The sequence below is a fragment of the Loxodonta africana genome, chromosome 24 (assembly GCF_030014295.1).
Source record: "Loxodonta africana isolate mLoxAfr1 chromosome 24, mLoxAfr1.hap2, whole genome shotgun sequence".
Lineage (NCBI taxonomy): Eukaryota > Metazoa > Chordata > Mammalia > Proboscidea > Elephantidae > Loxodonta > Loxodonta africana.
Genome location: NC_087365.1, coordinates 34,642,377 through 34,666,656, shown reverse-complemented (window position 1 = coordinate 34,666,656; position 24,280 = coordinate 34,642,377). Strand labels below are relative to the sequence as shown.

Genomic DNA, 24,280 nt, shown 5'->3' with positions numbered 1-24,280 from the left:
TTCCTAAATTTTATTTATTTTGTTTTTGTTGGTGACAATATACACAGCAAAACATACACCAATTCAACATTTTCTGCATGTACAATTTAGTGACACTGATTATATTCTTCCAGTTGTGTAATCATTCTCTCCCTCCTTTTCTGAGTAGTTCTCCCTCATTAACATAAGCTCACTGCTCTCTAAGGTTGCCATCTAATCTTTTGAGTTGCTGTTGTCAATTTGATGCCATATCAAAAAAACCAAACCCAGTGCCATGGAGTCAATTCCTACTCATAGCGACCCTATAGAATAGAGTAGAACTGCCCCATAGAGTTTCCAAGGAGCACCATATAGATAGTTCTTAAAAGAGTATAATGCTCAAGGCAGACTTTTTTTATTGGTTAAGCTAAACTATTGTTTGGTTTTAAGATGACTTCAGGGGATATTTTTGGTTTAAGTTTTAAAGATTATCTCAGGGCAGGAGTTTCAGGAGTTCATAATCCCTCCCTCCATGGCTCCAGAAAGTTTATAGAGTCCATGAGAATTTGAAGTTCTGTTCTGCATTTTCCCTCTTTTGATCAGGATTTTTCTATGACGTCTTTGATCAAAATGTACCATTCAGTTCTTCTGGTCTCATGGCAAAGGAGGTAGTTGTTCATGGAGGCAGTTAGCCACACATTCCATATCCTCCTCCTAGTCCTGATTTTCCTTCTTTCTTTGTTGCGCCAGGTGAATAGAGACCAGTTGTTTTGCCTTAGATGGCCGCATGCAAGCTTTTAAGACCCCAGGTGCCACGCAGTGAACTAGGAGGTGGAACAGAAGCACTAGACATATTATTAGGCCAGTTAACTGGGATGTCCCATGAAACCCATACCCTAAACCTCCAAACCAGGGAGCTAAATCCTGTGAGATATTTGATTGTACATAAGCAGCCTCAGCAGCTACTTTTTTTTTTGTCATTGTGAATATATCTATCACACAACTTTTGCCACTTGCAACTTTTTACAGGTGTACAACTGATTGATGACAAATGCAATAATTGGCTGTGCAACCCTACCCTTAATCAGTGTGCTTTTTCCATAACCATTAACCCCCATTTTCTCCTTGCCTTCCACCCCTGGTAACCACTAATAAACTTTGGTCTCTATACATTTGCTTTTTCTTGTCTTTTTGTATAAACAAGGTCATAAAGTATTTGCCCTTTTGTGATTGGCTTATTTCACTCAGCATAATGTCTTCAAGCTCCGTCTGTACTGTAGCATATATCAAGACTGCATTTCTGCCGTTCACTGAGTAGTATTCCATTGTATGTATGTACCACATTTTGTTTATCTATTCGTCTATTGAGCATTTAAGGTGGTTCTACCTTTTGGCTATTGTGAATATTGCTACAGTGAACATTGGTGTACAAGTCTGTTTTTGAGTCCCTTCTTTCAAGTCTTTTGGGTATATTCTGAGGAGTGGAATTGCTGGGTCATACAGTAGTTCTGTTTTTAGTTTTTTGAGGAACCGTCACACTTCTCCACAATGGCTGTACCATTTTACATTCTCACCCACAATGGATGAGGGTTCCAACTTCCCCGCATCCTTGCCAACATTTGTTATTTATTTATTTTAACTTTAGCCATCCTAGTAGGAGTGCAGTAGTATTCATTGTGGTTTTGATTTGCATCTCTCTGATGGCTAATGGTGCTGAGCATCTTTGGACAGCATTCTTAAAAACATATTCTCGATGAATCCATATTCATAGGTGATTGTAGTAGTTTTCTTTAAAATTTTACTAGTAGGCATCTTTTTATTAACTAATTAAATAACCCTGTGATTTATTGTGGTTTTTATTATGCAGGGATATTTGCTAACTATATAAAAAAAAAAAAATTTTTTTTTTAATATCACTCCTAATCAGCTCTGGGCCTAGCACATTACCTGTTATGTACCAGTACCAATCGCTGTTGAGTCAATTCCAACTCAAGGCAACTGAGCTCCACAGGGTTTTTAATGGCTGATTTTTCAGCAGTAGATTGCCAGGCCTTTCTTCTGAGGTGCCTCTGGGTGAACTTGACTCTCCAACTGCTCTAATAGCCATATGAGTTAACTGTTTTGTAGCACCTAGGGGCTCTTTTTTATTATAGTGTTGGTTTCTCTTCCTAACAATTTTCCCTGCAGCAAATACTGGCTTCTCTTTATAATCTCCCTTTTGCATGAATTCTGAAAAGTAAACAAAAGCATTTTATTTGTAAGAGGCTTTGAAAAATGTAGAAGATAATGCAAATACTAAGTAATAATGATGTCCTTGAGATCCTAAGGTTATAAAATGCTTTTTTTTTTTTCAAAAAATGCATTCTTAATTGTCAAAGAAATATTATGTTCATTAAAGTTATCTTTTTAAATCTTAGTTCTTTGACAGTTGATAATTGTTGGTATATATGATAATTCTATTGACCAGAATTATTCCCTCTTATTTTAAAAAAAAAAAAAAGGTTGTAATTATGGCATTTGGATTTAAAAGCTTAAAATATGTTTTTGGCTTGAAAATTAGAAATTAATTAAAGGAAAAGGGAAATGAAAGCAGAAAGAAAGGTTAGAGGAGAGATCTAAGCACAAATGAGAAAAATTTACTATTTTATTCATTTCTTGGTAGTTGGGTTCCATTTGGTTGTTACCATATGCTTTGTCTAGTCTGCTTTTTCATGGTTCCAGGGAGAAAGTTGGCTACCATTTGGGGGATTACTAAATCATCAGGAAAATTTCTTCACTGTTTAGCTTAAGTTAGCCTCCAATTTTTCTTAGTTCCTTTGTGACCTCAATTAAGTCTTTAATATTTGCATTTTTAAAATCTTTTGTGATATGGCAGTATCTACCCTCATATTTTAATTTGTGACGACAAAGTATGACATTCTAGTATGATCTAGGTGGGAAAAGTTAGGTAAAACTTTTCTTTTTGAAACAGGCCCAGAGCCCTTTTCAATAATGTTGACTCAGAAATGTATGGCTAAACACCTGTATTGGATTGGAATGGCAAAATTCTTTGACCTTTTCACATGTATTTGATTAGGGAATAAAGTGCCTGCTTGTCTGTCCACATAAGCAGTATCAACTATCTTTCCTCCACCTTTTTCTGTAACATTTCTATGTGTAGCTTCCATTTTTCTTCTAGAATGTTATTTAGGATTTTAAACATAGCCTTTTTAAACCTATTTATTCTGAAATAACCGTTCTTTCTCATTATCCTTATGTAGCAGTATCAGGTGAGATAAGGACAACATTTACCAGATTCTGCCACATGTCATAGAATGGGCAGTTTCCATATTCACATTAAGCCAAAAAATTATTCCTATTCTGAAGCACACTTATAATCTGGAACGCATTCAGGAGTGGGCAGTGAGCCTTGTAAAAGCTTCAGAAACCATGTTCAATGAAGAATAGTTGAAGTAAATGGGGATGCTTTGCCTAGAAAACAGAAGTTAGAACGGTTCTTCTCAGTTATTTGAGGGACAAACGTAAAAAAAAAAAAATGAAGAGACTTAATCTGAGGTACTCCAGTGAGCAGAATAAGGGTAATGTTAAACGAAGCAGATTTAAGCTAAATAAGACTTAAGTTCAGTGAATCTAATAAAAAGAATTATTCTCCAGTGGGACAGATAGCTTCACAAGGTCATTGCACTTGCTTGAACAGGAGTCTAGATGATTGTGAATCAAGAATGTTGCAGAAGGAATTCCAGTGCAGAATAGAACATTCAAATGACTTCAAAGCTCCTTCTAACTCTCACACAGCTATTAGAGCAAGGCTTTTACTTTGTTTTCATTTTGTAGGATGGTATAAGATGCATCAGTGAGTGGGAGAGCTGATTTTCATTTCCTAAAGCTGTCCAGGGTGCTTCTGTCTTAGTCAAGTAGAGTGATGAAGTCTTCCAAAGTTAGAATGAGGATCAGAACAGCTTGTATTGACTGTGTGGAAATTTAGTCCACCTTCCTCCTTAACTTATGTTAACTCATGATTCTTCAAGAGATTCTTTCTTCACGTTGTTATTTCCATGCCCTGTGTGATGGTCTTAAGGGACTTGCTTTAGAGACTTGTCCAGGAAAGTGGCTCACCCCAGTGCAAAGGCTTGGCTCTGCTGAAGGAAAAGTGAGGAACTCTAAAATGCTCCTGATTGCCACAGTATGAGCTCTGTATTAATACACTGGCCAATCTGGTGAGGTCTTCATGATTTGTAATGAATGCTTCCTTTAGGAACATGGTATGAGGGAAAGCCTCCTTCTCAAGGGCCAAAGGGAAAGACCTGGGGCTTGGAGGCAAGTCTGCCTTTCCTCTAGGCAGAACCCAGAGGACTTGTATGTATAGGAATATGAAGGAAACTGTAGGGTTAAAAAAAAAAAATCAAACAGGCAACTGGTAATTTTAGTTAAAATTATATAAGTTTGTCTGTCATTGAACTAGGACATAAGGTCCATGAAGGCAGGAGGTTTTTTGTTTGTTTTGTTCACTGCTTTATCCTCAGCATCTAGATCAGTGCCAGATACAGAGTAAAAACCCATTGCTGTCAAGTCGATTCTGACCTATAGTGACCCTATAGGACAGAGTAGAACTGCCCCATATGGTTTCCAAGGAGCTCCTGGTGGATTCAAACTGCCAGCCTTTTGATTAGCAGCTGTAGCACTTAACCAGTACGCCACCAGGGTTTTGAGATACAGAGTAGATACTCAATATTTTATTTGTCAAGTGAAGCGAGGAGCTACCAGATGTCCTAAATTCCCTGTCTCAAAGATAAGAATAGACCTGTTAAGGCCAAAGTGTTAGGATAATGATATCATTAGGCTACCATTAGTTTGATGATGGTATAGATCATTGTTTCCCAAAATGTATTCTTTAGTTAAATGCTTTCAGGAACTGCAGGTGTAAACCAAGTTGAACAGGCTTATTGGCTGCAGGACTTCAATAACTTCTAGAGCAGTAACTTCTAGAAGTCCCAGCAGGGGATATTTATAAGGGACATTTCTAAAACTTACTTGACCCTTGCTTTTTCTGAAGCCACTTGCAGGACTAATGTTTCTTAGAACACTTTTTTGGAAATGCTGAAATTAGACAAACAGCTACCATCCTCTGGGCTGCTGAATTTCTCTGATGTCACCATGGGATTCTTTACTACTATTGAGAATGTCATCAGCTGTAAGTTTTTCTAGATGCCCTTTATCATAGTGAGGACGTTCCCCTTCTAGTCCTAGTTTCCTGAATATTTATCACAAAAGAGTGTTGAAGTTTGTCAAATGTTTTTTCTGCATCTGTTGAGACGATACGCTTTTTCTTTTTTAGTCTGCTGATGTGGACTACATCAGGGCGATTTATACTGATGGATTTGTGAATGTTTAATCAGTCTTGCATTCCTGGGATAATCCCACTTGATCATGATAATCTGTTATCCTTTTTAAATATTGATGCATTTGATTTGCTAAATATTTTGTTAAGAATTTTTGTATCTATGTTCATGAAGGATATTGGTCCGTAGTTTTCTTGTAATGACTTTGGTTTGGATATCAGGGTAGTGGAGTGAGCTGGGAAATATTCTTTCCTTGAGGAGTTAATGTGGATTTGGTATCATTTTTTGCTCAGATGTTTGGTAGAATTCTCTAGTGAAGTCATCTGAACCTGGAATTTTCTTTGTGGGAAAGTTTTTAACAACAAATCCAATTTCTTTGATACAGGACTATTCATGTTATTTGTTTATTCTAGTGAGCTCTGATAGTTTGTGTCTTTCAAGGAATTTGCCCATTTCATCTAAGTAATAAAATGTGTTGGCCTAAAGTTGTTCATAGTATTTATTATTCTATTAATGTCTTTAGAATTATTTATATTTAAGATCTTTAGGATCCTATTAATGTCTTTAGTGATGTCCCCTTTCTGATCCTGATATTGGTAACTTGTATCTTCTCTGTTTGTGGCCTTTTTTTTTTTTTTTTTTTTTTTCCCCCTTCCTTCATCAAGTCTGGCTATGGGTTCATCAATTTAATTGGTATTTCCAAAGAACCAGCTTTGGATTCATTAATTTTTTGTATTGTTTTTCTGTTTTAAATTTTATTGATTTCTGCTCTTATGTTTATCGTATGCTTCTTTCTGCTTGTTTTGGATTTAATTTGAGCTTCTTTTCTGTGTCTTATCCATGGGATTATTTAACCTGGGCTTCTAATGCTGACTCTCTCCTCCATTGAGCATATCTATTTCTACTTGTTATGTGTTTGTTCTCTTTTTCCCCATTTGAGCTTTAGTTAGCAAATTTAAAAATCCTAAACATTACATGTAGAGGCATAATCCTTCCTTAGTCGATTACAAGTATTTCTGCCCATAAGAAAAATTATTGTTTTGACCCAGGAAAGTATAGAAAAATATGAAAATCACATGGTATTGGGTATAGTATATCATGGGTGCCTTTAAACCTCAGTAACATAGCTCTACTAACATTTTAGATTGGTTTTTGTTTAGTTGCTATGTCATTCTGGCTGTATTTTTTTTTTTTTTTTAGTCTGTGCATATTTGATTTTTTTTTAAGGATATTAGTGAAGGTTTGTGATTTAATATTCAAAATAACTTTAAAAAATTTTTATTGTGCTTTAAGTGAAAGTTTACAAATCAACTCAGTCTCCCACACAAAAACCCATATACACCTTGCTACACACTCCCAATTACTCTCCCCCTAATGAGACAGCCCGCTGCCTCCTTCCACTCTCTCTTTTCGTGTCCATTTCGCCAGCTTCTAACCCCCTCCACCCTCTCATCTCCCCTCCAGGCAGGAGATGCCAACATAGTCTCAGGTGTCCACCTGATCCAAGAAGCTCACTCCTCAGCAGCATCCCTCTCCAACCCATTGTCCAGTCCAATCCACGTCTGAAGAGTTGACTTTGGGAATGGTTCCTGTCCTGGGCCAACAGAAGGTCTGGGGGCCATGACCACCAGGGTCCTTCTAGTCTTAGTCAGACCATTAAGTCTGGTCTTTTTATGAGAATTTGGGGTCTGCATCCCACTGCTCTCCTGCTCCCTCAGGGGTTCTGTGTTGTGTTTCCTGTCAGGGCAGTCATCGGTTGTAGCCAGGCACCTCCTAGTTCTTTTGGTCTCAGGATGATGTAGTCTCTGGTTCATGTGGCCCTTTCTGTTTCTTGGGCTCGTAATTCCCTTGTTTCCTTGGTGTTCTTCCTTCTCCTTTGCTCCAGGTGGGTTGAGACCAATTGATACATCTTAGATGGCTTCTTGCTAGTGTTTAAGACCCCAGATGCCACTCTCCAAAGTGGGATGCAGAATGTATTCTTAATAGATTTTATTATGCCAGTTGACTTAGATGTCCCCTGAAACCATGGTCCCCAGAACCCTGCCCCGCTATGCTGGCCTCCGAAGCATTCAGTTTATTCAGGAAACTTCTTTGCTTTTGGTTTAGTCCAATTGTGCTGGCCTCCCCTGTATTGTGTGCTGTCTTTCCCTTCACCTAAAGTAGTTCTTATCTACTGTCTAATTAGTGAATGCCCCTCTCCCACTCTCCCTCCCTCCCGCCTCTCGTAACCACAAAAGAATGTTTTCTTCTCAGTTTAAACTGTTTCTCAAGTTCTTATAATAGTGGTCTTATACAATATTTGTCCTTTTGCATAGCTGAGTTTTTAATTTTCCGTGTCATTTTTTTTTTCTTTTTTTTCCCCATCATTTTAAGGAAAAATTCTTAATTGATATACTAATTTATTTAGTTGTATCATTTATGAAATGTTTTGGAAATCTTTAGAAATACATTTATGTTCCCTTAGCCTTGAGTTGGTCTTCAGATCTACAATTCAACTCTTAAAAGAATTCATTTTTTTTATTTTTAAATTTATTTTTATCAAGGTGTAATTTACATACGGTAAAATATTTTTTAAAATCTTAAGCATACAGCTAAATGAAAAAATTAAAGCCACCACTCACATTAAGATTCTAAGACAATTCTTAGGATTTTGAGGTATAGTAATAGGATAATTTTTCTACTATATTTTACCTTCATTAGTAACCCTTACTTATATATACAGTCTTCTGCTAATCCCCACACTATAAATCTAGAGGAAGTAAAGACAAAGATTTACAGAATAGATAGTAGTGCCTCTGAGGAAAGATTAAGGGATTGAGGGTTTTTTTGTTTGTTTTTGTTAAGAAGAATGGGTAATTTTTTAATATAAAAGGTTTCAGAATATAAAGAGTTTTTATATGAATGATGCTATACAGTGGTTTAGAGGCACTAATGCAGTGAAATGGGTTTGAATTAAAGGAGAGATTTCATTTAAATATTGGAAAATTCTCTTTGACATTTTAGTGAAAATTGTATGAATGGCTAGCTTTAAGAAAAAATGAATATCTGTGTTGATTTAGTTATTAATTTGCTTAGACACAGGTTTGGACCCTTCCTTTTGACTGAAAAAATATAAGATTCTGTGACCTAGATCTAATGGCACTAGAACACCCACTTGGTCATGTCTTGAGTTTGGTTTTATTTTCTTTATCTAGAAGATTAAGATTGCGGCCCTGCGCATGTATACTAGCTGTGTGGAGAAAACTGACTTCGAGGAATTCTTTCGAAGTAAGTTATTGTCTGATAGTTATGAAAAGGAAAATGAATCTTTCATTTTTATTATTGTATATTAAGAGGATAGACTTTTTCAAGTTTCTAGCGAAATAATTTTTCCTGCGTAAAGTATATAACACAAGCTGTTTTTCTTTTAATAGACTAAACAAAGAGAAAAGAGTAAATAACAAAATAAAACTCTATAATAAAATATATTAAATCAATAGTTCTATAATAAATGTAATACAATAAATGAAATATTTTAACAAGCTTGAGAAAACTAACAATTTCTCTCAAACTTAACATTGTCACCCCTCTTTTCCATTTGCATGTGTCCTTTTACATAAGAATACTCGTAGTAAACATATCATCTGTTTTTCATTCTGATATTTTACTTAGCACTTTGACATGAATTTTTTGCCAGTCATTCCTCTTCTGTTTCTAGTTTGTAGTTGTTTTAGTTAATACCTCATGCTTTTTCTTCTTTCTGTTGGAGGACTACTGGGTCAAAAACCCATTGCTGTTGAGTTGATTCAGACTCGTAACGACCCTATTGGATGAGAGGGCACATGTAATTTTATTGTTTATACCCTATTGATAATTTGTTTTCCAAAAGGGTTTTACCGGCTTAAAGCCACCATGAGTGATTGTAGCACTACAGTATTCATTTTGATATTGTAAGCTATTTCAGTTATTACCAAAGTTAATTAAAGCAGATACTTGTAAAGTCATTGGGAGAGTTTAAGCCATTTCCAGCCATGGATTTTGGGAGGAAATGTGTGCTGTGCAGCTCCATGATAATAGCCATTATCCTCAAAGCAACAAACACCTAACTATATACTATGAATATTTTCCCCCAATAACGAATATTTATGTATAATTATGCTAACAACAGTGAACAAAGCTAAATGCAGTTGTGACTACTTGATACCTTTTTTTTTTAAAACAAATGCAATTTCTTTTGCTTAGTTTACTACTTCAACGGATCGATATTAAAAACTTAAAATACCACCTGAGTTGTAATCCTAATTTAATATTCACCTTCCATTTCTTATTTATTCATAACCAGGAAAGATAACTTTTCTTCTTTGTTAGACTCTAACAATTTCTTGGCCTAGGAGAAATTAATCTGAAACAGAAAATGTTCTTTCTCTACCTGATGAAGAAACTAAATGTTAGAAGCTGGATTTTTCTGAAGTGACTTTTTGAGTCCAGGTGGTTAAGCATTTTTCATCAGATCCTTTTTAAAAACCTCATAATCAAACAACTATTTAACACTTGATTCAATAAATAGCTCGGAAATTTGTAATTATTGTTTTGAAAGGGTGTTTACTAGCTATCTTTGTCTTAGCCAATTCCCCATTATTGAAAATTCTTGAGTTAATTATAATATTGAATAATGAGGCTATTTTTAAGTATTTAAGTTAATATATCATGTCTCAACTGGTAATCTTCTATAAAACCTAAGAAAAGTTTATAAAAATTATTACAATTATATACTAATAAACTCATATTTTCATAGTGTGCTTTTATGTTTATCTCATTTACGAGTTACAAAACCTTGTGGGATAGCAAGGGCTGGTATTATTATTTTCATTTTTGTTTTGTTTTCAGAAACATTTGGGCCTTAAAGAGACTAAGTGACTTGTCCGAAGTTGCATAGCCAAGCCTTGAACCTGTGTTATCTGGCTTTAAATCCAGGGATTTTTCCAGTATAACCTATTGCCTGTGAATGAATGTGAAAGCGCATTCAATAACTGCAAATTAGAAATTATAATCCATCTTAATATTTTTACATTTTATTAAATTTTGAATGAGAATTACCTCTGTGAGATGTTGTGTCAGAGTTGTAAACTGATAGTGTGCATCTCAGTGAACGTTGTCATAGCGTTGCCCTTCAAAGTAATTACCTAAGGAGGCAGTAAATTTTTCAGTGACAACACTCTTTTTTTCCTTCTAAATTTTATTTTGTTGTTGTTGGGAGTATACACAGGAAAACATATACCAATTCAACAGTTTCTACACAATTTAGTAATGTTTATATTCTTCAAGTCATACAACCATTCTCTCCCTCCTTTTCTGAGTTGTCCCTCCCTCATTAACATAAACTCACAGTTCCCTAAGGTTGCTGTCTAATCTTTTGAGTTGCTGTTGTCAGTTTGATCCCATATAGTTCTTAAAAGAGCATTAATGCTCAAGCAGACCTTTTATACTAGTTAACTATTTTTTAGTTTTAAGGAGACTTCAGGGAATGTTTTTGGCTTAATGTTTAAAGATAATCTCAGGGCAGTAGTTTCAAGGACTCATCTACCCTCCATGGCTCCAGAAAGTCTAGAGTCCATGAGAATTTGAAATTCTGTTCTGCATTTAGTGGCAACACTCTTACTCAGATTTTCTAGGACTCAATTTGAGACTTGCCGCCTAAGACCAATAGCACATTCATTTGCATTATGCTCCATTGGGGCCTGTCTTTGTCATTTGTGGGTGGATTAAATTTTAAATTCAAACCAAAGTAATTCCAAATTGTGGCTAGTGAATAAAAAGGAACCAGTCTGGAAAGTACCATTTGGAGGCAGAAGATAAGGACTATAAACTAATGAGACTGACTTTTCTGCGGCTTGAATTCTAAAGAAGAGACCAGACAGGTTTGGGGTAAGAGAAGAGAACATACATATATATTTTCTCAAAATTACACTTTTTTTAAAAATAATTTTTGTTGTGCTTTAAGTGAAAGTTTACAAATCAACTCAGTCTCCCACACAAAAACCCATATACACCTTGCTACCCACTCCCAATTACTCTCCCCCTAATGAGACAGCCCGCTGCCTCCTTCCACTCTCTCTTTTCGTGTCCATTTCGCCAGCTTCTAACCCCCTCCACCCTCTCATCTCCCCTCCAGGCAGGAGATGCCAACATAGTCTCAGGTGTCCACCTGATCCAAGAAGCTCACTCCTCAGCAGCATCCCTCTCCAACCCATTGTCCAGTCCAATCCACGTCTGAAGAGTTGGCTTTGGGAATGGTTCCTGTCCTGGGCCAACAGAAGGTCTGGGGGCCATGACCACCAGGGTCCTTCTAGTCTCAGTCAGACCATTAAGTCGGTCTTATGAGAATTTGGGGTCTGCATCCCACTGCTCTCTTGCTCCCTCAGGGATTCTCTGTTGTGTTCCCTGCCAGAGCAGTCATCGATTGTAGCTGGGTACCATCTAGTTCTTCTGGTCTCAGGATGATGTGGTCTCTGGTTCATGTGGCCCTTTCTGTCTCTTGGGCTTGTGATAGTGGTCCTTGGTGTTCTTCATTCTCTTTTGATCCAGGTGGGTTGAGACCAATTGATGCATCTTAGATGGCTGCTTGCTAGCGTTTAAGACCCCAAACGCCACTCTCCAAAGTGGGAAGCAGAATGTTTTCTTAGTAGATTTTATTATGCCAATCAAAATTACACTTTTAAAGTGGCCTGTTTCTCACTTGGATTTTTGGTATATTAGACCTTAACTTTTATAGTCCTGAAAGTTCAGTAATTTTTTAAAAGGATAGAGAGGCTCAGGTAGCTAACCATTGTCATCCTCTCATCTCCCTTCATGAAGATTGTATGAATTGTTTACTTACAGAGAAGCTTTGGCAAACATTAAGCCTGTCAACATCTTAGGTAGGCTTCCATAAGGCAGCAAAGCTATGGACTGTCTTCATCTTAGAGCCAAAGCGTTCAAGAGCCTAGGACCCAGAAAGCTAGACATGGGGATTTTGACTGGAGAGATAGCCTACAACCCACCGTTGTTTCCAGGATGTTCCGATGATGTCATTTGCAGCATAAAGGAGTGTGCCCTCTGTGAGCATAGTGCTTTGCTGACTGGTCTTTTGGAGATCAGTTCTACTAGGAAGAACAGTTGAGAGCAAAAGTGGCAAATCAATAAAGCTTGTGTTTAATTCCACATTGTTGTCTGCAGACTACTTTGTCTTTAGCCCGTAAGAGACTGATTACGTGGAGAGGAGTAAATAAGCTCTGGGTCAGTGGTTGGAGGGGAAATTACTTTGTTGACACAATCTTAAGTAGTGAGTTTTTAAAAGGATATTTTAAACCATCACATTTAAATGATTTATTGAAAGCCAACACCTAATATTTATTGGAAAACAAACAACCAGTTGTCATCAAGTTGATTGCAACTCATGGTAACCGTGTGTGTGTCAGTGTAGAACTGTGCTCCATAGGGTTTTCAATGGCTGATTTTTCAGAAGTAGATTGTCAGGGCTTTCTTCTGAGGCTCCTCTGGGTGGACCTGAACCTCAGACCGTTTGATTAGCAGCCAAACATTTTAACTGTTTATACCACCTAGGACTCCAATATTTATTAAATATTTATCAAGTACCTATTAAATAGTAACTATTGTACTAAAATGTTTAGTACAGGCCTTATCTGATTTAATCGTCACAGAAACCCTATAAAGTTGTTTCTTTTTGTTACCTTCATTTTTACAGAGAGGGAAACTGAAGCACTGAGAGGCTAAGTAACTTTACCCAGAGTCACATAGTGGGTAAGAGGTAGAGTCAAGGTTTTGAATCAGGCAATCTGACCCCAAAGCCTTCATTATGAAACTGTGTTAATACTGCCTTCCAAATAACAGGAATGAATTATTTTTTTCAACTTGATGTCGTGAAAGAAAGTAGCTCGCCTCAGAAAATAATGTACCGGGTGAGTGTGCATTGGAGCAAGAACGTGATCGTGGCAAAAGACTATAGCAGGTTTTAACTTTGAAGTGTTTAAACACATTTCGTTGATCTGAATAGTCTCCTGTGTTTTTGTGTTGCTTTATGCTGTGGACAAGGAGTCTCAGTGGTTCAGTGGTTAAGCTCTTGGCTGCTAATTGAAAGGTCGATGGTTTGAACCCACCAGCTGCTCCATGGAATGAAGATGTGGCAGTCTGCTTCTGTGAAGATTACAGCCTTGGAAACCCTATTGGGCAACTCTGCTCTGTTCTGTAGGGTCACTATGAGTTGGAATCAACTTGATAGGACCCACAACAACCCTGTGAGTTTCTGTTCTGACCCTAATGGGTACAAGGACATAATCATATGCTAGCTCTTTTCCCATCCTCAGCCCTGAGCCGACCCCCAGAAGGGGAAATTGTGACCCAAGTCCAGCTTCTGGCCTTTCTGTCTGTGCTTTCCAGCCCAAGAACTGATTCCCTCTCTGAGAAAATTGGAAAGGCTCCTGGAGGCTGCTGAGAAGCTTTGATGTAGAGGTAGCAATTGAACAGATTGTCCTTTAGAAGCGGCCAAATTTCATTTTCCAAATTGAAAGACAGACTTCCAAGAAAACTTTTCTTTTTAATGTTTTGTTCTAGCATCCAAAAAAGACCCAACTTCAGTATCCGGGCTTGAGAGTTTCTCATGGCTATTCTTGTTCTAGGTGGAGGGTGGTTGGCCCACTCTCAGATGGCATGTATCTTAATAGCTGTAGGGCTGGCCAGGCCAGCCTTCACCTCCCTCCTGCTGGGCTCTGAGAGGAAGTCCACTTGACAGCTGCTGGGCACCACCCAGTAAGCTCACCAAAGTATTTTGGTGTCACTTTGTGACAGACCTGGATTCAACCCCACCTCTGCTACTAGCTTGTTAATATTGTGGCTGTAGGCAAGTTAGCCTTTTTGAGCCTTTTTCCTCATCTCTGAAATGGGAATTATAGCACCTGCCTCCAGGGATAAAGTGAGGATTAAGTGAGATAACATATTAAGGTGACTAGCAGCAGACCTGGCATCCAGTATGGGCCCTTAGCAAATGCTAGTTTCTGATATTAATATTATAGAGGCAGTTATAGTAGTAATGACGAACATAGTGTCTGGAATCAAGCACATCTGAATTTGATCCCAGTTGTTTCCTTTTATAGCTGTGTGACCTTGAACAATTATCTTGTTCTCTCTAAAAGTCAGTTTTCTTCTTTATAAAGTGGGGTGTATTTATACCCACCTTATAAGGTTTTTTTTTTTTTTATAAGGTTATTGGTGGGATTCATTGAGCTGATGCATGTAAAGCACCAATTGTATAATACCTGGCACATAGTAAGCCCACAATGAATTACACTTGTTATTATTATTGGTGCTGTTCATGTACCTTAGGAGTCCCTGGGTGGTACCAATGGTTAAACAAAAGGTTGGCAGTTTAAACCCACCCAGAGGTGCCTCAGAAGAAAGGCCTGGCAATCTGTTTCTGAAGATCACAGCCATGAAAATCCTAGGGGGAGCAGTTCTGACACACATGGAGTTGTCATGAGTTAGAATTGACTCAATGGCAACTCTTTTTTTTTTTTAATTTAGCGTTCCTTACAGAGGTCCTGTCCTGTGCTTTATCTCCTAAAACCCAGACCCAGTGTCATCGAGTCAGTTCCGAGTCATAGTGACCCTATAGGACAGAGTAGAACTGCCCCATAGAGTTTCCAAGGAGCACCTGGAGGACTTGAACTGCCGACCCTTTGGTTAGCAGCCGTAGCACTTAACCACTGGTGGCCCCTATTTGTTATCATTTAGTATACTGTATTGTGTTCTTTATCTGCTGCAGAAGATCTTTTTAAAGTGTCGGAAAGTGAAGATGTCACCTTGAAGACTAAGGTGCGCCTGATCCAAGCCTTGGTGTTTTCAGTCTCCTCATACGCATATGCAAGCTGGATGATGAATAAAGAAGGCCAAAGAAGAATTGATACCTTTAAATTGTGGTGTTGGAGAAGAATATTGAATATATACCATGGACTGCCAAAAGAACGAACAAATCTGTCTTGGAAGAGGTACAACCAGAATGCTCCTTAGAAGCAAGGGTGGCGAGACTATGTCTCATATACTTTGGACATGTTGTCAGGAGGGATCAATCCCTGAAGAAGGACATCATGCTTGGTAAAGTAGAGGGTCATCGACAAAGAGGAAGACCTTCAATGAGTTGGATTAACACAGTGGCTGCAACAGTGGGCTTAAGCATAACAACGATTGTGAAGATGGCACAGGACTGGGCAGTGGTTCGTTCTGTTGTACATGGGTCACTAGGAGTCAGAACCGACTCGATGGCACCTCACAACAACAACATTGTGCACTTTACCTATTGCTGAAAGGCAGAAGATATCACTTCTTTCCTAAGTCATTGCCCCAAAAAGGAGATTCTACATTAAGGGCTTAAATTTCTCACTAATTCTTTTTTTTCTTCATTCTTTTGCTCCAGTTTTTCTCCTGTCATGTAACAAAGAGGGCACATTCAGTAAGAGGCCACTTACCTAGCCAAAGTCCTTTCTCAGAGATCTGAGAATTGAGAGGCTGGATGTCTGAGCACTGACCTGATTTGTGGGATCTAAAACAGAGAAGCCCTGCCCAGTTTTGTCATTCCTGGAGTGATGAAAGGCATTCTTTAATTAGATATGGTCTCCTTTCTTATTCAGGCCCAGCTCCCTAAAGTCTCGCTTCTTTCTCCTGGTCATTTCCTTTGGGTAAATCATTTAACCCACTGAGATCTCCATAGCACATTAAAACCAAAACGCTTTGCTGTTGAGTCGATTCCTACTCATATAGACCCTATATAGGACAGAGTAGAACTGCCCCATGGGGTTTCCAAGGAGCACCTGGTGGATTTGAACTGCTGACCTTTTGGTTAGCAGCCGTAGCTCTTAACCACTAGAAGGACTTAAACTTCTCAGGTGGGCTCAAGTGAAAAAAGATGAGATGGCGCCTTACTAGTTCTACCTATTAGTTCTTTGAAATGTGCCATGTCTTTTAGTCAGGCAGCCAAGAATGCAAATTACTGTCCATTCGTCCTGATGGAGAAGGCTAGGGAGGAGGGCCAGGGAGGGAAGCTGAGTATGTTAAATGTGAGAATTTAAGACCAGGAAGGGAAGACATTGTAAGGAACCATAGAGATGATCTTAAAAAACAAAAAACCAAACCCATTGCTGTTGATTCTGACTCGTAGCGACTTAAACAAAAAAACCCATTGCTGTCGAGTCAATTGCGACTCATAGTGACCCTATAGGATAGAGTTGAAATGTCCCATAGGTTTTCCAAGGAGTGCCTGGTGGATTCGAACTGTTGGCCTGTTGGTTAGCAGCCATAGCACTTAACCACTATGCCACCAGGGCTTCCAGTAGTGACCTAGGCCGTGTTAAATGAGAAAACTGAGGTTCAGGGAAGAGAAGTGATTTGTGGAAAGCCATAGAACAAGGTGATAACAGGACTGGAACTAGATGGCTGGTTGTCTGACTACAGTCACTGCTCTTTCAATCCACGGTCTTGCCCTGTGTTTCTACTGCCCTGTCTGTGATAACATAGTCAGAGAGCACTGTAACTGCTGTATGTTTTAGTTGAACAAATTCCTACCAATGTTTAATATATAATCAGTATGCTTTCTCTAAGCCCTCACATGTTTATACTTTATTGTTATTTTCTAGGGTGTCAGATTCCTGATACATTCAATTCATGGTTTCTTATAACCCTACTTCATGTCTGGTAAGTGAGCAATTTAAGTGAAGTCACTAAGTGCATTTTTTACAAAAAATACTGCTGACTTGTAAGGTGTGCCTTCAGTAGGGCTGATTATATGAAATGGCAGTTGTTCAGGCATTAAAAACCATTTCTTTCATTTTAATAACTGGTGTCTCAAAGCACAGGTTTATAAAGGTCAAAGCATAGGCCCAGAAAGAAACTAATATATGTAAGATTTTCTCAAAGAACACCTAATTCAGTGAACAATGCTATCAGTATCTCCAAGGGACTCTGTGAGCTTGGATGGAAAGTTCTCTCCTTTGGGTGTTTTAGGAAAGTTCACATTTACGTAAAAGTGGTTTGAATTGTGAGAATCCGTGGTCATTTTCATTGCTGGTCATCAGAAACCTATAACAAATTATAGCAGTGACATTTACGCCTGTACCTCTAAAATGTGCATACAGGTTAGATTCATGCTAGGTTTGTTGCATGTAAAAATATTTAGCACCTTAAACAGTATATTTTTCCTACAGCTGCAAAATAAGTAGCCAAAAAAAATCAATTTTTCATCTAATGTTACACACTATTAAAGGTCAGAAGGATATAGGAGAGATGTTGAAGTGGGGGCTGGGGAATGTATTTATTGAATTGCCAGATCTTGGGGAAGTAAATTCTGGAGAACTAAGTTTACTACTTTGACCATAGTGAGTATCTGAGGAATGGCTGCCTTGTCAAAAGGACCCTTGTTTGAGACTGCCTTGAGCTGAGCCTTTGCATCATGAGACTGACTGCTATATAAAGACTTTTTGGTTTTGATCACTTCTGAAATGTTTCTTCTTCTGAACTCACATAGTCAGGGAGATTGGCTAAAGGGCCTAATGTGGTAATTTATTTTATGCTGTTTTTTTCTAAGTGGGTAGTTTATTGAGTGCACACTATGTCCTGGGCACTTTGCTGGGAACTAGAGATAGTTCTGAAGAAGCTCACAGTCTAGTGAAGGAGATAAGACATGTAAAATAGTCAATTACAAACCAGAATGACTGAGTTCTATAGTAAATGTGAATTAAATAGTGCTTATGGGATCATGGAGGAAGCTACAACTATCAAAACTCTTACTAGTTCTACCTACTAGTTCTTTGAAATGTGCCATGTCTTTTAGTCAGGCAGCCAAGAATGCAAACTACTGTCCATTCGTCCTGATGGAGAAGGCTAGGGAGGAGGGCCAGGGGGGGAAGCTGAATATGTTGAAGGGAAAACTACTTTTTCAAGAGAGGAGGACTGCTGAGGTGGCACTGTGAAATTATTCGCTGAAAGGGTGGGAGGGTTGAAAGGAGGATTAGGCTGTTCCCAGAGGAGCTCAAAGATAATATTCAGTGCCCGTATGAAAGACTCTTTATTGCCCATATAGCTACAGGTATTAGAGTGTTAGAGGGAGTGGATAGCAAAATAAAACATATAACCCCTGTGACCACATCCCAAGGTCAATACCTGACTAATAGCAGCTGGGAGAACCTTGAAACTACTTATAGTTCTTTAAATTAGCCACCATTTCCAAACCGTGCCTCCTGAGTCCTTCTTGCTGAGATTGGTTTAATTTCTCAGAGTGGGGAGTACCGCCACCAGTTTAGTAGGAAGGCAAAGGCTGTATGCTTACATCTATGCTTGATCCCCCCTCTACCCTTTTCTCCTCCCTTCAAGTTCTGATGATCTATAGGCTTTGATGGAATGAATCAATAGTTTTTGAGTTTGAGTCAGCAAACTTGTATTGAGGACCTACTGTGTGTTAAGGACTGGACTGTGGGGCTTTGGAGAGAAGACTGACACGGTCTTCACCTTCAAGAAACATAGCTTAGAGGGAAAGCAGATATAAGTACTGTTGTCTGTAATGGATGACAGAATGAAAGAAGTGCTGTGCCCCAGGTACAAGCAGATGCTGTGGTAGCACAGGAGGTGTGACTACATCTAAATTTGGGGCAGGGTAGTGTTGGATAAAGGGTATTCCTGTGGTAGAGGTGGCATTTGAGATGCACTGTGAACGGTGTGTAGAATTTCTGTCAGAAACGGAGGGCACGTTAGACTGAGGGAAGAGCAGGAGCAAAAGACAGAACATGTACAAACACATGGAGGATTTGAGGAGAGCCAGTTGTCTGAAGTGTCTGGGGCAGGTTTTTGGAGGAATATAGTAGGAAGGATCACCAGGAAAATAGTGTGGGCCCAATTTTGCTATGATCCCCTAAGAAGAATTAGAGAACTCTCTCCTTTGAGGGACAGAAGACATAGGAGGTATAATGAATCCACTTCCAAGTCTGTGAAGAAGCCTTGTTCTTCTAGCTCTGATCTCTTAGCCTGAAGCTCTAGGAGAGTGATGAAGAGTTAGCTAAATCCTGTATTATAGGACTCAGTAGACTTGTTAGATAGTGATTGAAATACCTCCTCTAGGTAGTGGTATGAGGGAGAATGAGGAGGCTTAAAAACAGTAGAAACAACCTTTCTTCCCCCTGAAAAAAAAAAACAAAAACCCTGGTGGCGGGCTTTCTGAGAGTTTACGTGGGTTACCAAAGGCGATGTCTCCCTGTTGCCTCTCAGAATAGGGGCAGGGATTCTCACATCCTGTTAGTTCCCTGGAGGAAGTGTTGATGTTTCCATTACCCTGTCTGCCTTCTCTGGTTCTGGAGTTTTTCTGTTGATTGAAATTAAAAGAAAAAAAACCCAAAACTCATTGCCGTCGAGTTGATTCCAACTCCTAGTGACCCTATAGGACCCCATAGGGTTTCCAAGGCTGTAAATCTTCTATGGAAGCAAACTGCCACATCTTTTTCCTGCGGAGCAGTTGCTGGGTTTGAACTGCTGACCTTTCAGTTAGCAGCCGAGCGCTTAACCACTGTGCCACCGGGGGTCTTTACTTGAGATTTAGAACTGTTTAAATCATATTATCTGGGATTCGTCCAATTCCTAGTGTGCCTTATCAGTTGTGTACTCATGTGAGCTTGCAGCTGCAATGACTGTGTGTCCTTTGTCTTTGCTGAATGAGATTAGTATTGACTGTGGCTGCTGAAAAATGCTGAGAGGCTGCTGTCTGGGCTGTCCAGCATGCCTGCATGGACTTGATAAAAGTAGACCTCCTCCTCTCTTTCCTGTCTTGGTCAGTGGCATTGTGATCTACTCAGGTGCCTACAGCAGAATCCTAGGAGTCATCCTTGACTTTTCCCTCACCCCCTGTATCTGGTCAGTCACCTGTCACCTGCCTCATCGTATCTCAGATTTTTTTGATCAGGAACAAATGCATTTTACTTTGCGACCTAGTATACACACAAATATCTGACATAAATGTTTTGTAAAATTTATCCTTATAATGTCAGATAATTTCTGGCATATTCTGTTCCATTCAAATTCATTTTAAACACACACTCTTCTTAATATTCTCCATTATTCTCAGGATAAAATATAAGCTTCTTAGTATAGCATTTGCATCCCGCCAAGTGTGACCCCCATGCTGCCTTTACTAGTATCATCTGTTGCTGTTCCGTCCACCAATACCACCACCATCCCCTCCTCTGCAAGGGGGGAGAAATCTGTATAGTAGAAATATCAAGTCTTTGTTCTGCAGTTTCTTCTGCCTAGGAGGCCCTTCGCCTTCCTCTCCATTTGACAAACTTATTTTCCCTTCAATATCCAACTCAGATATTATCCTCTTTGAAGCCTTCTCTACCCTCTGAAAGCAGAGTTAGTTCCTCTCCTGTGCACCAGGAGCCCTGGTGGTGCAGTGGTTAAAGCACTCGGCTGCTAACTAAAAGGTCGGCGATTCAAACCCACCAGCTGTTCCACAGGAGAAAGATGTGGCAGTCTGCTTCCATAAAGATTTACAGCCTTGGGAACTCTGTGGGACAGTTCTACTCTGTCCTGCAGGGTCGCTGTTAGTTGGAATCAACTTGACGGTGGTGGGTTTGGTTTGGATTATAGCACCCATCACATAATATGTTTATATTTTATTTTATTTTTGGGGGGTCTTTCTTGAGGATGAATTTATTGAGAGCAAGAATTATTTCATTTTATTTGTATCTCATGTCTTCCACTCAGTCCCATGTCTTACTTTTAATTTGTATCAATAAATATTTATTAAATAATTGATGGCCTCAGATCTGACTTGGCTGCCATGGCAATGTCAAGGAGAAGGGTTCTTGCCTTGGCCCCAGATAGTCAGGAAAGAGGGGCAGAGCCCTGCTCCTACTTCAGCTCTCCTGAGGGGAGAGATTTCTGTAGTTGGAATTTATTTTGTCGTTTTAAGTGTTAATGGGTTTGTGGAGACTTCTCTTTTAAGCTTCGTCGTTGAGCACTAAGACCTTCTAGATGCAGAAAGTAATTTTGGGAATGGAATAAATAAAATTAGAACATGCCTGTGATAGAGGTGAGATGGAAAACAGTAAAATGCAGTTTGTGTTTTTTTAAAATTGTTTTAAAGCCAGATTTATCATAGATATAATTACAAATATTTTTATTTGGGTATATTATCTCACAAATTCTCACAACTACTTTACCCCCATTTTATATATGAGGGATCAGAGGCTTAGAGAAGTCAGAGAGCTCGCCCAAAGAACTAGCTAGTAAGTGGCGGAGAGGAAATTCAAGTGCAGATCTGGCTAACTCAAAGTACTAAGTTGTTTTCCTTGTTAATAATTAAAACTATCAAAGTGATTTAAAATAATTACTATTAAGATTTATTAATATCAATCCATATTTATTACTTAACTAAGTACCTGCTTATTGAAACGTAGGTCCATAAAACTATAACCATCATTCTGTAAATGTACCTACTGCGTGCACCAGACAGATTTGATAGGGCTTAGATGGGGGGAGAAAGACATTAAACAGACCATTAATAAAGTACAACTGTGATAAATGCTGTGAGAGGAAATGACCGGGCTCTGGGGGAAAAGAGGGTATCTAATTTAATTGTTGGAGGAGCCCTGGTTGTACAGTGGTTAAGCACTGGCTGCTAACTGAAAGGTCAGAAGTTTGAACCCACCAGCCCCTCTTCAGGAGAAAGATGTGGCAGTCTGCTTCCGTTAAGATCATAGCCTTGGAAACCCTATGGGGCAGCTCTACTCTGCTCTGTAGTGTCCCTATGAGTCGGAGTTGATGGCAAAGTGTTTTAATTTAGTTGGGAGGAGAGTAGGATAGAGAGGGCTTCGCTCAAGTGGTGAGGCTTAAACTCACACCTGAAGGATGAGTTGAAGTTAGCAAGTCAAAGAATGGTTGAATAAGTGTTCCAGGCTGGGCGAGCTTGTGGTTTTCAAACTTTAACAGCAGAACCCTGTTTGAAAATGAAATCTTATGCTCAGCCACAATATATAAATCAGATAAAAGGATTGCTACTTGGGTTGAAGGAGGTGGGAATGACCTACTACTCACTTAATGTCTTCACATTTATGACCACTGAAAAGGACCCTTAAGTAGCTCCATAGGAACTCAGAGCATGGTGAAACCACAAATCTAGTCCAATTCCCTTGTTTTACAAATGAGGAGGGGGTTGTAGCAATTTTCAGGGATTTCTCACAGGCCACTTAGTAATGGAGCATCTGAGAGGCAAATCCAAAGCTGGCTGAACTGCCTCAGTGTTCTCTCTTGATGGTGGGGATGATGAGGGCAATCTTTTCCCCTGAATGTGAACAGCATAGTAAACATTTACTGACCAGAGTTATATGGTGGGCACTGTGTTTCTTGGAGCCACGGTCTATGTCATGGGAGAGACAACACGTGAACCTGAAAATAGTACAGGGTGACATGTGCTGTGTTAAGCAGACGTACAAATCTTCGGGAGTATAGGGGTAGGGGAGCTGCCTGGGGATGGTCAAGGAAACCAGTTTCCTTGGCCTTCTGGGGATAGGACCAGAGGACGTGGGGTTGAGGAGTTATTAGGAGTGGAAGGAGAAATCATAAACTACTTTTTAACAAGTTTTGAGTGAGAAAGGCAGAAAAGAGGATGATCACTAGAGGGAGTTGTTTTAAGATGAGAGAAACAGTGGGACTTGTTTATAAGCTGAGAGGAAGAAGCCTCTGGGAAAGGAGAGAGAGAGAAGTGTGGGGGTGGGAAGGGGCTGAAAACCTGACTGGCTGTAGTCTTAGTCCAGCCAGAGAACTGCCCTGGCAGATACTCCCAGCCTTTGCAAGAGGGCTCTTTAGAACCACCACAGCAGTTTTGATGTAGCTGTAGGGTGTTCAGGCTCCTGCAGGATTCCAGCAGCTCCAGACCTGCTATATATGGTGAGCCCTGGCCATGTGCACTTCCTCTTTCTCCCTGCCCCAGCCAGAGGTGCTCTGTCTAAACACCCACCCTTGTAGCTTTTTTTGCCAAAACCAGAGGCCTATGCAGCAGCATTTTACCAACATTACATAACCTAAGAGCACTGGTACCTGCTATCCAGGAGCTTGTTCTTCATAGTGGATCTGACAGACAGGCCCCAGGCCAGGTGTAGATCTTGGAGGAGGCTCACTGTCAGGTGAGATGGCTTCAGGAAGTGCCTCACCCCACTTGTCTTCTTGCCCACAGACTGCCCTGTGCCTCCACCATCCCCACATAAGGGTTTGGCTTCATGGGGAAGGAGTTTAGGAAACCAGGTGGAGATGGCCATGTACACAGCCCCAGGAAAGGAAGAGTGTGCCAGCTCACAAATAAATAAACTCATTCATTAGCACACTGCTGGGGCTTGAGTGTGGCCATGTAGGCTTTGCTTTCTTGGCCTCAGCTGATGGCAGAGTTAGGGAAACAAGCTGCATGAAAGCCCCTTCTGGGATTCCTTCATAGCAGCCAGAGTGACAAACCTGCCCAAGTGCTCACTAGTCTTCCATTGAATTCAAAATCAGGTCCGTTGTAAGCAGCTTATAAACTACCATGTGGGAGAAACACGGCCAAAACACAACTGGCATTGTCAGAGGGCCCGAACAGCAAGCGAGACAGGATGCTCAGAACTGCCAGTACGTGGCAGGAGGTCAGCATCAGGAATAACAAGAATTCTTCCCTCCCAGATTTAGGCAGAGAAGAGGAAATCATGGCTAGGACACTCTCTGGTTCCTTTTAACTCTGCAGACAGCATTGCATCTTTCTTCTTGTCTTATTTAGCAGGAAGAGGCTCTTGGGGCTGTGCTGTCAGAGAATGGGAGAAACAACCAATGCAGGCTGGCGTGGGAGCCCTTGTGGTTTGAGGTGAAAACGCAGGGAGCTCTGCGGCCTGACAAGTTTTATTCCAGCTTCTCTCTTTGCCTGTTGTGCATCCTTAAGTTACTTAACTTTC

The 24,280-nt window shown here is 39.6% G+C and overlaps 1 protein-coding gene across 3 annotated transcripts in view; it reads left to right on the top strand.

The window, feature by feature from the left end:
* The window catches only part of LOC100667966 (ubiquinol-cytochrome c reductase complex assembly factor 1), a 112,514-nt gene that overhangs the window by 36,360 nt on the left and 51,874 nt on the right, over positions 1 to 24,280 (top strand). For all 3 annotated transcript variants that reach the window (XM_010591637.2, XM_003411676.3, XM_023550174.2), the window contains exons 5-6: positions 8,492 to 8,564; positions 16,958 to 17,015. In XM_010591637.2, coding sequence (XP_010589939.1) covers positions 8,492 to 8,564; positions 16,958 to 17,015 — 131 coding nt within the window. The remainder of the gene's footprint in view (positions 1 to 8,491; positions 8,565 to 16,957; positions 17,016 to 24,280) is intronic.